The 15,036-nt window shown below is 35.4% G+C and overlaps 1 protein-coding gene across 1 annotated transcript in view; it reads right to left on the bottom strand.

Moving 5' to 3' along the window:
* The window catches only part of LOC113421378 (collagen alpha-6(VI) chain), a 52,622-nt gene extending 37,913 nt beyond the window's left edge, over positions 1-14,709 (bottom strand). The window contains 6 exon segments of the mRNA XM_087947316.1: positions 664-1,239; positions 6,992-7,549; positions 8,815-9,375; positions 10,268-10,885; positions 13,183-13,800; positions 14,621-14,709. Of these exon segments, the coding sequence (XP_087803442.1) occupies positions 664-1,239; positions 6,992-7,549; positions 8,815-9,375; positions 10,268-10,885; positions 13,183-13,800; positions 14,621-14,681 (2,992 nt within the window). The 5' untranslated portion in view covers positions 14,682-14,709.
* Positions 14,710-15,036: the final 327 nt, after the last annotated feature.

Raw genomic sequence — 15,036 nt, 5'->3', positions numbered from 1 at the left:
TAAATACATTTTTGTATTTGTATGTAGATACAGATATAAATTAATGCATGATGGCAGTGCTTAACCTTTTGTCACAACATATGTAAGTAGTGGGCACTGGGCCAGATCCATTTGTCAGTAGCAGGATTTGGGATATCTTGCCTCAAAGGACTCTAACATTAATGAAATTGAAAATAGCATTTTGAATAAAAGCTTGGGGATTGACTAAACACATTGGAGTTGGCAAGCTTAAAATATCACATCATGCTTATCACATCACTTAGCCCAATATCTTTTGTGTATGTGTGTGTGTGCATGCATGCCTTTGAGTCAGTGTTGACACCTGGCAATTGCCTGGACAAATTCGTAGAGTTTCCTTGGCAAACTTTTCAGAAATGATTTATCATTACCTTTCTAGGACTGAGAAAAAATAACTAGCTCAGGGTCACCTAGACGGCTTTGTGCATAAGACAAGACCAAAATTCATAGTCTGGTGCCTTAAACATTATATCAAACTAGTTCCCTTACTTATTACTCCATATTGTATGTACACACCTTGAGTGGTTCATAATAATAATAAAGGGGGATATAACCAAACAAATGAATACACTACTATTAGATTGTTATTCACTTACTCCTGGGGGGAAAGCATCACATATAGTAGGAAAAAATAGGCAATGTTACCTGGTCTTGAATCAATGCACAATTGATTCGACAGGTTTGTGGTTATGTTTTCCAGTCCCTCAAATGATGGCATGTAGAACCAGTAGTCTTTTGATCCAGCCATGATTTCAAGTTCCTCACGATTTGCGTCTTTTATTCCAATGGCATAAATAATAGTTCCTTTCTTTCTGAGTTCATTTGAAGTGCTATCCAGTATTGCCCTATCATGAGATTCTCCATCAGTTATGACCATAAGAACTTGAGGGACCCCTTGGTCTATGCGGCTGCCATTTTCTTTAGTTAAAAGACTTTCTGAGAGCTGAAGAGCCTTTGCTGTGTATGTATCTCCTTTTAAAAGCACGTTGTCCTGAATAAATTTAATGATATCTGATCTTTTGCTATAGGTATTCAGCTTGAACATAATTTCTGGATTATTGGAATACTTTACTGCTCCAAACTGAACATGGTCTTTACCTACATCAGACTTATTTACAATGCCAATTATGAAGTTATTCATGAGAATGTAGTTGGTTTCACCAATACTGCTAGAACTATCAATTACAAAAACCAGATCTAAACGGTTTATCCTTTTGCACTCTGGAAAGAAACAAGAAAAGATAAAGGCATCATTTACAACAAATTCATATTGTCATATATTTTTTCTCCTACATTCATATTTCTTTACAACAAAAAGTGTATGAATTTTAATTAATGTTATATTTACTATAAATAGGTTACCTTGCTGATGTGCTATTGTTTCATTTATTTGAAAAAGAATCTTATTGTTTTATAATTAAAGTTATCATGCAGTTCTACATGCATTTTTACTGAAATGATTAAGATAAATATCATCTGAAATTATCTCACTGATAGTATGGAGATTTGATTTGAAATAGCTTTGAAAAAGTTATGATTGGAATGACTATGCACAATCTGTAGCAATATTTTATCATATTTTCAATTCCATTTTTTTTAGAAAATCAGTATCCAGACTAGAAAAACCTGTTCTATTGTTATGTATTATCAATCAATTTTTTGATGCACTTTAAAAATTAAATGTTAAATTAACTGAGTTTCTATTTTCAATTATTTTATTATTAAGAATGGCATGAATATTTGTGTCACAAGATCATTGGAAAGAAAACTCACTCAACTGTGAGCAGCTTTTGCTATTATGAGCACAAAGGACATTACTAAGATTAAGTAATATGAGATTTTATACCACCTGCTACATTGTACCCTAACCCAACTCTTTTGCCTCATTATTGCTTTTTCTTAAGAAGACAAGACTAACAGATCTTTCCTGCCATATGAAAAAAACATACAGATATGCTCCCTGAAATATTAAGCAGGATTTGTTTTAATCCATTTTTAAATTATAATTTTCCAAAAGATAAAAGAACTCAATAGTGTTCATTTAAATTGTTTAATATATTGTGGCCTTTTTTGAATTCGGCAAATACTGTAATCCCCTAAACATTCTTAATAGAAGTTTTGGTTCCATGTAAATTCATATCTGGCTGAATCTGTTCTTCTAATTATTGATTCACGATCTAATCCAAAAAGAAGATAAATAAAAGTTGTATGTACCTGTTCACTTAGGGACTGCAATATTGCATGATAATTGTCAAATGATAAACTGTCTAACATGGAGAGAGAATGGGTTGTGAAAGCCATTGGAGAGAGGAGTATAAAACCAGGGATGTCATAATTCTTGGCTCAAGAATCTCTTAACAGTTATGCTATTTCACCTCTCATTCTGTTATTATATATTTTATTCTACAATTAGAGCAGTAGCTCACACCAATACCTACCTATCAATTAAAATCTAAGAAGATGGTCTCTGGAGAGAGTCTTTTGTATGCCACTGACAGTGATGGGATTCCAAAATTTTCACTACAGGTTCTGTGGGTGTGGATTGGTGGGTGTGGCTTGTTGATCATGTGACTGGGTGGGTGTGGTCATGTGACTGGATGGCCATGGCCAAGTCAACGTCTCATAGCAGCACAGCACAGCCACAAATTTCAACCCTAACCCTAATTCATAATCCTACCCCTACCCCTATAAGAATGAGGTGTAAAGAATGGCTGATATCTGTACAATTAATAATTGAAAGATAAATACTTAAAATGGAACAATTACCAAACCAAGGGAGTTTGTTACTTTATGCCAGTATTGCCACAAAAATCTTTCCAAGCTAACATTACCTTACATTAGCCCAAGGATTACCTGGACCAACAGTCCCTTATGAAATGAGAGCTACAGCAGAGAGAGAAGACAGGGGATTGAGGGGAAGCCATGTTTAGTCACCTAAGCTTTTTAGACTTTTCATCTTAAAAATGTACTGAAGCTTTTTTCAGCATTCCAACCAAGCAGCACTGTTCTGTGGGAACTTGGAAGGACAGTGCCAGAAACCTCACAGCACCAGAAACCTCAGAAAACAGTGCCAAGAAACTCAAGCCAGCCTTTCCCTCTTTAGGAAAACCAAAAAACACCAGCTGAAAGAGAAAACTCAGAGCAGACAGAGCTGACAATAGAAACAGTTAAGTGGAGCCATGATAAGGAGATTAAGGCTAAAAATAACTCCATTAACCCATTAAGGCAGGAAGACAGGATCCAGGGCAATCATTTTAACTAGAGGCACACAAACAAACCCATCAAGCTGCAGGAGCTTCAAAGGGGAATTAATAATTAAGCCTAAAAGGCTCAAATTCTCATTTCCAAACTGCTTGCAAACCAAGACCCAGCTGTGTCACACAAGCTTTTTGCTTCTTCGTTTTTGTTTCTGTCAACTTTTTGTTTCTTTATTAAAGAATCCCACTGCTGTGGTAAATGTTTAAGAGAGTGGGGATGGGGTCCACTGTCTAACAAAATGGGGATTGGGGACAAACACACACACAAAATCTCACTTATTCCAAAATATAAAAACTGTTGCAAAGCAAACTCAGAAAAGTCCACAACACCATCAAGGTATGAAAATGAACACAGAAACAACACATCTCATAGCAGCACAGCATTCAGCCACAAATTTCAAAATATAAAAGCATAATGTCACATAAAATTTGTTTGCAAGCAAACTCATAATATTTGTTTGCAAACTCACAAAATTAACTCACAACACACTATGTATGTAAATATTGATTTTTTTTAATAAAAAAGAGCAACTTTTACCCAAAATCAGGAGAAGCAGGCAGGCAAATTGAGTTGCTCACAGAATCACAGAGTCACAGATCTACCGTTCTGCAAGCTGCTGCCTGAATCTGCACTGAAAAATAGAAGCTTCAGTCTTCAGAGTCTGGGAAGGAAGGCAACGTTCCAGCCATTCAGATCTGCTGTTAGGCCACTTCTCCTTGTAGCACTAAACTGAGCTCCTTGGCTTTTGAAATCCAACACTGAGTACTCAGAGACACCCTCTGTGCTGTTTTTTTTTTTTTTTTTAGCTCAGCTGAGGCCTGGTTTGGAGAACCAGTAGGGACTGAGGTGAGAGGTAAGAACGGGGAGGATAGGTGAGGCTAGTCAAAATTTTCCCTACCATTTCTCTGAACCAGTCAACATTTTCCCTAGAGGTTCTCCTGAAACCTCTCCAGCAACCCCTTGAATACCATCCCTGCTCCCTGGAGATTTGGGCCTTTATGCTTGCAGATTCACCGAGCTTCAAGGCAGATCAGGACAGCTCAACTGGGTCAAACGTGTGGGATGCAAACCAGGGAGCCAAATGAAAAGCAGCAGCAGCTATGCCAGGTGAGGGGATGAGATGAGGAGTGACTAGGCAGTGTGGGGGTGGGCGGCGCCAGCCAGAATTATTAGAACCGGTTCACCTGAACCAGATAGAATCCCACTACTGGCCACTGACTTGAAATAACAGTGACCTGTCAATCAAATATTTATTATTGTCAAAGACCATCATAAGGAAAGTGAAGTACAATCAATTAAAAAGCATAGAAAATACATCAAAATCATATTTGTGTATGTACATATGTATGAAAACAAAAGTCTAAAAGGTGATCTAAAAAAGAGGAATAGGAGAATTAAATGGATGTAAGAAACATAGGTTAACATGGCAGATTAAATCTATTCCAGGACAGATTAGAATAATGAACTAGATGCTCATAAAGACTAGTTTATGGCATCATCATCATCATCCATCAGATTTTAAGCACTGCTTTGCAATCCTGGGCAATATATCTGAAAGTAGGAGGGAGATGTAAACTTGTCCTATCCACTCTTGGTATTTATGTAATAATGGGGCTATCATGCTGACCTGCTGCAAATGCCTCTATTGTGGGATTCTCTCCCTGATAATTTGTAAATGCCCCCCCCCCCTTTTAAACTTTTAAACTTGCCTATGCAATGGCTGGATCTGTTCATTCTGTTTCCTTATTAATATTTATAAATGATTTGTAAATATCTAAATATGTTATTATATTATTATTTCTTTCGAATTGTTTAAAGTTAAACGTAAAATGATTAATAATTATTTCTAATTTCTATGATTGTTAATTTTTAAATTATTTTTAATTGAATCAGTTTAATTATGATTTGGTTTTTTTAAAACAAATATACAGGTGAAAGGGTGAAGAAATATACATTTATCCTTTAAAATTTACCATCCAAATAAATATTGATATTCCTAAAGGAACAAATATATGAATAATTCAATATTCAAAAATATATTGAAATTTTAAAACAATTGACATACTGATATTTAAACCCAGTAAATAATAACATGAAAAACCATGCTAGGATAGGAGAATCAATATGAATCAATAAAATAATGTTCTACTCACATACTCAATGGAGAGAGAAAATAAAGAGTAGTTAGTGTCAGGATTTGATTACAAATTGAACATAACTACATTATTTGCTTTCAGCCTAGCAAAGTCCTAGTATTTGATCAGCCCAATTCTGGGATAATTCAGCACACATATTGATTTGCCCCGGGAATTGACAGAAACCGTGTATTCACAGTGGTCAGAGTTGTTGTCAATGACTTTTCTTGTAACCCAAATATGCAGCTGGCATGCCAACTTCAGATTTTTCAAACTGCTGCAATAGTCTTCATGAATAGCAATAGCAATAGAAGTTAGACTTATATATAGCTTCACATTGCTTTACAGCCTCTCTAAGAAATTTACAGAGTCAGCATAGTGCCCCTAACAATCTGGGTCCTCGTTTTTCTGACCTTGGAAGGATGGAAGGCTGAATCAACCTTGAGCTGGTGAGAACTGAACTGCCAAATTGCTGGTAGTCAGCAGTCAGCAGAAGTAGCCTGCAGTACTGCATTCTAACCACTGCACCACCATGGCTCTACCCAAAGTCCTTCCCTTTGGGTAACTGGTTGCCACACCCCCACTTAATCTTAGAAAAATAATCTAACCAAATGCCTCCATTTCTTAACATCAAAGTTAAGTAAACCCTGAGATTTACAAGAGGAAGGATGGACACAACAGAGACAAATAGAAAACTGATTCAAATTATGCATATGAGGGGAAAAAATCTTCCTACATCCACCAATTCTTGACTTCAGCAAGGATATACAACTTCAGAATATATACATGTTGCAATATCAAAAAGAATGAGTGTGACAAAAAAAAACCCCATGATTTAATATGTTGATTTAATGTGAATTAAAATCACATGAAGTTAAAGAAACATTATTAATATATTTATTTTATAAGCATTTCATTGTTTATCTCGTTCATCAGAATTTCAAATTGCTAGAAATATGCAGAGGGGTTCAATAAATTTTATGAAAAAATGAAATATTTTAGCAATAGAATTGGTCAAAATGAAACCCTAAATTCATTTATCTTCCGAAGTGGACCAAAATCTTGTTAGGTGCCCCACTAATATTTTCCTCAAGTGCAGAGTCTGGTTTTTCCCCCCCAGATCAACAAGTACTGAACCATTGTGTTGTGATAGGAATTGACCAGCTGGCTTGTTGTTTAGCTTGATGTTCTCTGAAACAGAGTGAATGGCCAAATCACCTTGCTGGGGTTTTTTGGCCTAAAATGGAACTAGAAGTTTCCTGGTTTCTGGTCTTATGCCTTAACCACTGAATCAAATTGACTTTTTTAAGGACATATCATCCTTATTCCAAAACAGTGTATTTTGATCTTTTGAGCAGGAATCCCAGGTATTCATCATTCTAAGGTAACATTTTCACAAAATCTGGAAGTATATCTATGACACTTTGCCCACTGTTAAAGCAAACCTCATACTAAATTCTCTGCCTTTTATAGTATCATTTTAATTTTATTCAGAAATTTATAAGGCCCATGTTGTTTTTATTCACCCAACCAAGTAGTCACTCATATAAATACCCAAGAGCAAAAGACTGAATACTAACCATCCAGCTTATATGGACTGCATATGCGAAACATGATGTCTTTCTCTATGTATTTCAGAACATCATAATCTTTCAAGTAAAACATGTTGTTTGGTGCCCCGCTGATCTCTACTAGTTGTGTAACATTAGCACCAGTAATCCCAATGGAATAGATAATGACACCTTCTTTTCTTAGAGCACTGGATGGTTCTCTTACATTATCATGTGCTTCCCCATCTGTGAGGAGGATAAGAATTTTGTTGACAGAAGGCCGTGCTCTTTTTGCTGGTTTGAAATAATCAGAAACAAATTGCAGAGCTTTTCCAGTATAAGTGTTCTGTTACATTTGAGTCATGTTCCCAATAGCGTTAATAATGTAATCTTTTGATGAGTTGAGTTGGAACTCTTCTTTATTGGTGCTACTGAACTGTACAACACCGAATTGCACTTCATTTAGACCAACACTACACTTATCTACCAATTCTTGCATGAACTTCTTCATCTTCTCAAAATCTTGATGGCTTATACTTCCAGAGCTGTCTACTAAGAACATGACATCAGCTTTCATTTTCTCACAGGCTACAGAAAAAGAATAACTATTAAACCACTGAATTTCTATGAATCTAGAAGAAAAGAAAAGCAAGTTTCAGAAACATTGCTTCTTATTTACTCCTAACCAGATAAGTCCTGAAATCCACATCAGAAGCTTTGTTTACATGAAAATCTGCTTTTTAATTATACCCAATACACCCAAATATGGAATGAAATGGATTTCTTAGTATGTTTGAAGCATATTTCATTATATTTTCAGTTAAAATATTTTAGATAACTTCAGTCCTTTTCATTCTTATATTTCTACAGCTATCTTGTAATATTATTTGATCATGTCAGGAATGCCTATTTTAGCATTGGTGCTATTGTATATTGATATAGATGTAATCTCTTGAATTATCTTCCTCACAAATACAATCATCCCAGTTTCTTGCAATGCTGCAGAAATGATTTGCATTGCTTTCTTTTGAGAAATATTTACAACAGCAAATCAATTAATCAAAGTGGAATGCCGGAGAATGCCATCCTCAGTCACCCCAAAGAGTCAGTTCAAACCTTTTCAAAAATGTGTAATATAAACATAATGTTTATGTTATAAACATAACATAAAACAAAAAGGCTTCAAAGATTTTCTGTCTGGGTTTATAACACTAAATTAATATCAGCTGCCAGACTATAAATTACAATGGGGCTAATTTATCCTCAGCACTTATGTTCCCTTTGCAATCAGTCATTGAAAGTTCAAAATACTGAAATCAACAAAAGTTTATCCAGTTAAAACAAGAGTATTTTATAGCTATTATAGTTTATTTTTTCTATATGATCTTCCTATTTCAGAATTCAACTGGGGAAAGGTAAAACAGTAGTGTATTTGGAGGGGAAGAAAGCCTCTAACTTCACAAATGCAGTGTCTTTTAACAAGTCTGGACCCCTGCAGTTCAAGTGCTCAACAGAAAATATCTCTATACTATCTATAGAGTTAACATCATTTACAACATATAGTAAGCCATTACGTAGGGCAAACAAGCAGAAGACTAGCAGAGTGCATTCATGAACATCAACTAGCAGGCAGAAAACACAATGAAAATTCCTTCATTTCACAATGGACAGACTCAACAATACAGTTTCAACAACATAGGACAAACTATGAAATAGTTTACACTCACTAGTACTGATGATGTTACCTAATCATGTCATGTCTGCAAGCAAACAATCAAGTTTAGAAAGCATCAAGGACTCTATATAACATAACATAACATATTTTATTTAAAGGATTAGTGGATGCTTCTTACCTTTTTCAGAGCATATGTCTCGAACAATTTCATTTTTTATATTTTTCAAGGAGTCAAACTGTTCCACATAGTAAACCTTTGATTCTGAGTCTGCAATCTCATTTAACTGTGTGATATTAGCAGATTTCACACCAATAGCATAAATATTGACTGCTGATTTTCTTAGCATTTTAGAAGGTTCCAGCACATTATCATGTGCTTTTCCATCTGTCAGTACAATGAGATAACAAGGGACTTTGCCACCTCACTGTTTTTTTGCCTTTTCAAATAATGGCTGCATAGACCATATAGCAGCTCCAGTATATGTGTCTACTCCCATTTGGATTATATTATTAATGGCTTTTTCTAAATGGCTGATTTTCATATACTTATCAAGTTCAAATTCTGTTTGATAAAGAGTTCCAAACTGAACAACTCCAAATCGAACATGATCAGGTCCTATGGTAAATAGCTTAATTACTTCCTTTAGGAATGTCTTCATCTTAATAAAATTTGAGGGACTGATGCTTGATGAACCATCAATGAGAAAATAAATATCAGCCTTTTCTGTTTCCATACATCCTGAACAAATAAACAAATTTAAGACAGATCAGAGGCAGGTAAATAACTTATTCTCCTCTACAAACATTAATTGAAATCCTGCATTGAGGAAGGAATTGTGTCTCTGAAAAATAGTTTTCCTCAGTCTCCAAATTTTGTACATAGTCCAGAAGGATATATTCAATGACATCAAAAGCTGCTGTGAAATATAATAGGATCAGGTGGCATGCATTCTTCCTCTCAAATCACTTGGTCAAACACATTACAGACCCCTGAATGAACCAGGAAAGGCATGAGTCAACCATAAGTGGTAGAGATCATATGAGAGAACACCCTATCAACTGCATTGGAATTTGCAGAAGGAATTCCAGAGAATGTAGTTAAGTGATATCTCTGAAGGATATGAGCATTATTGTTAAGTTATCAAGTAGAACTTCTGACTTGGATTTCATACTACTGGCATTATTTATTCATTTATTATTGCTTTTGAATCCCATTGCAATCAAAAAACATTTTTGATGATTTACAATTCAATAATGCACAATTAAAAATTAAAAGCAAAACTAAAAATAATTTAAATGAAAATATATTCCATCGAGATAATCAATAGCAGATAATAAAAATAAAAGTTGGAGTGCTGAAAGAGTGACTGGCCCAAAATCACCCAGTTCAAGATGAGACTTGAACTTCCACTTTCTAGCCTGGTGCTTTAAACAAACTGGCTCTCAAAATTTATTTATATTTTAGTTACCCAACTGCAATGGACATTGATTTGTCAGAATGTGTCAGAAACATGAGAGAAAAGGCAAGGTTGATAGAGTTGGGTTGTTTAAAAACAAGACAAAGCAAAACAAGCATTCAAATACTTTCAGCTTATTTAACTAGGTGACATGCATTTCATCAATGACATTACCTGATCGGAACTCTTCTGTTCTTTCAGCTTCGTCAAAAAACATATGAATATGTTTGAATAGTTTCTTCTCAAAAATTTTAGACTTATCTGCCAGATTTGAAAAATGGTCAACTTTTATAATATTTCTATTTGGGGGATAGGATACTACTCCACCTAACTGTGTGATATTAGCCCCTTCACTGCTTATGGCAAATACTGTCACACCCTTCTGCAAAAGGAGACTTGATGCTTCAGTTACACTATCCTCAGAGGGTCTGTGGGCGATGAGGGTAGCTATTTGTTCCACACCTTCTGTCCTTCTGCTTCCAGCACTTTCAGTAAAAAATATTTCTCTAGTAAAGTTTAAGGCAGCACCTAATTTAGCTTTTCCTTCCCTGGGAGAAAAGCTCTTGATTTTAAATATAAGATCTTTTATCTCTGTTTCTGTGTTCAGTTGAGAAAGTACACGAGGCTCATTGCTGTATGTCACAAGACCAATTCTGATGCAGCTTTTCTGCACATCAAGAGAGGTTGTTATGTTTTGTAAGAAAGATACAATATATTCACTATTTGTAGGTGAAACAGCTTCATCCACCACAAATACAACATCTGCAATTAAATCATCAGAACAATCCACAACTGCAATAAAAAAAGAACACACATTATTAATTCTCTTTTCTTAACAGTTTCTTTCCTTTTTGCAGGCTTTCTACTTGGCGTTTGCCAGAGTCTCTCATCAATATATTAAAAATTCTTTTTAATTTAAAATAATGCTAGCAAAGCATATTTTAACCAGGAAATTCCCATAGGTTATTTGAACACAAATAAGAGGGGGCCAAATTATTCTATAAAGCACCAGAGGGCAGGACAAGAAACAATGGTTGGAAACTAACCATAGAGAGAAGCACCCTGGAATTAAGGAAAAACTTCCTTAACAGTGGGGACAATTAACCATGGAAACAGCTTGCCTCCAAAAATCATGGGTGCTTCATCACTGGTGGTTTTTAAGAAGACACTAGACACTTATCCAAAATAGTATAGGTTCTCCTGCTTGAGCAGGGGGCTGGACTAGAAGACCTCCAAGGTCCCTTCTATTCTATTCTATTCTATTCTATTCTATTCTATTCTATTCTATTCTATTCTATTCACATTAGAAAATAAAAATTTGGAGTATCTGTAGTCCAATTCTTTGTCTTTAGACGTGAACCATAAAACAAAACAAAGATGATAGAAAATATTTCTGAGCAACTAAACTACCTTCCACAAATGTACTTTTAGAAAAGTGACCAGACATATCCATTATAGTAGTTTTCTTGCACCAAACCTCCCACAGCAGTTATTTTATAAAAACATTTACAACATAGTCTCACATTCCTTAATTTTCCCCCAAGTGGTGGGATTCAAAAATTTGTTACTACCGGTTCTGTGGGTGTAGCTTGGTGGCATGGCAGGGGAAGGATACTGCAAAATCCCCATTCCCTCCCCACTACTGGGGAAAGGTTACTGCAAAATCACATTCCCTCCCCACCTCACTAACCTGCTTTCCAGCTCCATTCTCCTGTGCAGGGCACAGCTGGGACTCGGGAGGCAGAAAATAGATGGGGGGGGGGAAACAGTCAGAGGTGGTATTTGCCAGTTCTCCAAACTACTCAAAATTTCCACTACCGGTTCTCCAGAACTGCTCAGAACCTGTTGAATACCACCTCTGCCCCTAAGAGTGGGCTATCCCAGGAAAATAATGTGTTCCTAAGGATTGCCTACTCTTGATCAGGACTGAAGTGAAAAGTAGGATATGAGTTTTAAAAAAGCCTCTAAGGATCCTTGAGAAAGTGCTAGAAAAAGTGCAGGTAGGAGCTGAGGGAAGGATAATACAGTGAAATTGGATGAGGGATGTGTAAATGAAAATAATGGAGAAAAATCAAATTCCTGATACTGTAACTCCTAATGAAAAAAGTAGTTTTATTCATTGAGAAATGAATAATATCATGCAACTCATTTATCACTTGAGAGAAGGGAACCATCCTAAGGGAGATTTTTGTGACTATGATGCACGTGAAAAAAATTAATTGACCTGCCCTGGACCATGACTATTCATAAAGTGATCCTTCTGCAAAATGTACATGTTGGGTTTATTGAAAGCATTATCACAATTAAGAAAATATAATTGTTTAAAGATTCTCTCTTCCCTCCTATTGGAAAGATTAAATTTAGAGGAAGAAGTTCAGTATTAGAAAAGAAAGAAAATCTTCCTCTGTAGGCCCTTCAATGTGTACCTTACTACATCTCCATTCTGTTCTGGAGATTTATCTAGGAATCATGGATCCTAGATACCTGCAATGGCAAGTAATTTACTCAATTGCTGGATCTCCCCTAAGGAAATGAAAGGAGAAAAAAGCATCCTGCCCTCCCAATTATAACATTATAGGAGCTTCAATTCCAGAATGGCATGAGATGAATAATTCATTTGTGCTATGTACCAGTGTTTCTCAGACTGGCTGGAGAATTCTAGGAATGGAAGTCAACCACTTGGCTTCTCCAAAATTGTGCTTCTCCAACACTGCAGGCAATTCTCTCAAGTGATAAATGAGTTGCATGATATTATTCATTTCTCAATGAATAAAACTACTTTTTTCATTAGGAGTTACAATTTGGCAAAAAACTAGTACATTGTAATCTATATATTACATGTGTTCTCAAATATTTCATACAATATAGCAGCTGTTCAACCGGACATGCATGAATAAAATATGAAATAAAATTCTAAGTAGGTTTTGGAGAACTACGATTTTGCTTATACAAGCCCAGTCATGTTTTTTTTTTCTCTTTAAGTAGTAATTGCTCCAGGATGCTCTAACTGATATTTTAAAAACCCTGTCCTAAACCCTCATGGTTAATCTAATAATATTTGTGATAATGTACTGCATCATTGCTTTTACCTTTTATGGGCATGCTATGAGCATAAATTGTACTTGGTGGGGTAGCTGTGGAGAAGACTAAATTCTCATCTATTGCTATAGTTGATTCAATAACAGACAATATATTTGAGGAAAACTTTTGGAGATCTTTTAGTGTATCAAAATGGTAACTGAATGGATGTGTGGCCATTGACTTCAGCTCTTGCTCAGATGCATTCAGCATTCCTAAAGCAATTATTTTTACCCCATCTTCTCTCATTAATGTAGCAGGTCCTTCCACGTCATCTTGTGATACCCCTGAAGTGGTAATAATCAAAACCTGGTGTCTGTCTCTTCTTAGTGCCTTGAAAATAGTCTTGTGGATCTTTTGTATGGCATTCCCAGTCCTTAAAGACCCACCCTGGAATGAAAATCTCTTTTTAACATGGTTCAGCATAGGGTTTTTTCCTTTGAAGTCATCCAGCTGGAATTCAACATGGATATCATCACTGTATTGGATAAGTGCAAGGCGATATTTATTTGGCCCTATTGGAAGATTGTTGATCATTCTATTCACATAATTTTTTAATGAGAGAAAACCTTGTCTGCCGAAGGTATTAGAGCTGTCAATCAGAAGGACAACATCTACAGACTCAGAGGCTACAGCAAAAACAAAACAAGAGTTAATATATAAAACATTATAAACGGGTTTGAATATTAGTAGCTCGGGTTGGTAGTTAGGCTGTTGGTTAGGCTCTGAGCTTGGCAATTTGATTGCAAACATTTTGTCAATATGTGAGGAGACATCATCAGTGCCTTTTTGAATTGTGCTTGTCTGTCAGAACACTGGCCTTTAAATATCTTTTTATGAGATGCAAATTAGCCTGAGTGTTGTTTGTTTTGATATTTCTGAGCATGGTTTGAATCAAACAATCTAAAATCAGACCACGGTTCAGAAATATCTGAACAAACAACATTCAGACTAATTTGCATCTCATAAAAATATTTAAAGACCTGTGTTCTGACAAATGAGCACAATTCAAAACACATTGCTGATGTCTCATTGAATGATGATGAAACATTTACAACCAAATTGGCTTGGAGCTCAAACCAACAGCCTAATTATTGTAAACTGCACAGGTACAATTAAAGAGTGCAGTATAAACATTTTTATAAATCCTCGTACATAATCCATCATGCTCCCATCCTCACAGTTTGGCCCAATTTACCTAATATACAACTGAGGCTTCTTTGTTTTTATACTTGCCTAAATTTTTTCTCACTCAAAATCAAACATGCATTTTGATAAAGAAAATAACAATGTCAAAGTCATTCAATGTTTTAACAATATTTTTAATTTTTAACATTCTAACACCCACCCATCTGCTGCAAAAAACTGTGCCATTTAATCGACTAATAGGAATACAGGACAAGCTGCATTAGCAAGTTGTGATGAATTTCCAAAAGAAAAATAAAATACCAGGTTGCTGTGTTTTAGAAGCCTGGGTCCCAAGTATAACAAGGAGCAAAGTCAGAAACATTTTCAGATTGTGATAGTTGATCAATGAATAAATCTAGAAATACAAATAAGAACAAAGTAACAACATCATGTTACTGACAATGTATGCTGATGTTGTTGACAACATCAATAATAATATCTTATATTTTCAAATTAATTGTTTCCTTCAGCTGATCAAAGCCTTTGTATATTGGTCCCTAGCATGATGCCTGCTAGATTGGATGTCAATTGTTAGTCTCCTCAACCGATATGACCAATAATTCTAAAGCATCTAGGATGAATAAGCCCACCTTTGAAAAGCATTGCATTGTAAATTAGCTGTCAATGTCTCTTCCTTTGCTGGCCAAACTTGGAATGGTGACATAAGCTTTAATAGT

Source organism: Notechis scutatus, chromosome Z (genome assembly GCF_049901735.1).
Source record: "Notechis scutatus isolate UNSWTSFEM ecotype Mainland chromosome Z, rNotScu1.2, whole genome shotgun sequence".
NCBI lineage: Eukaryota > Metazoa > Chordata > Lepidosauria > Squamata > Elapidae > Notechis > Notechis scutatus.
The sequence above is the reverse complement of the archived record's forward strand: the minus strand, read 5'-3'. Positions and strand labels throughout refer to the sequence as shown.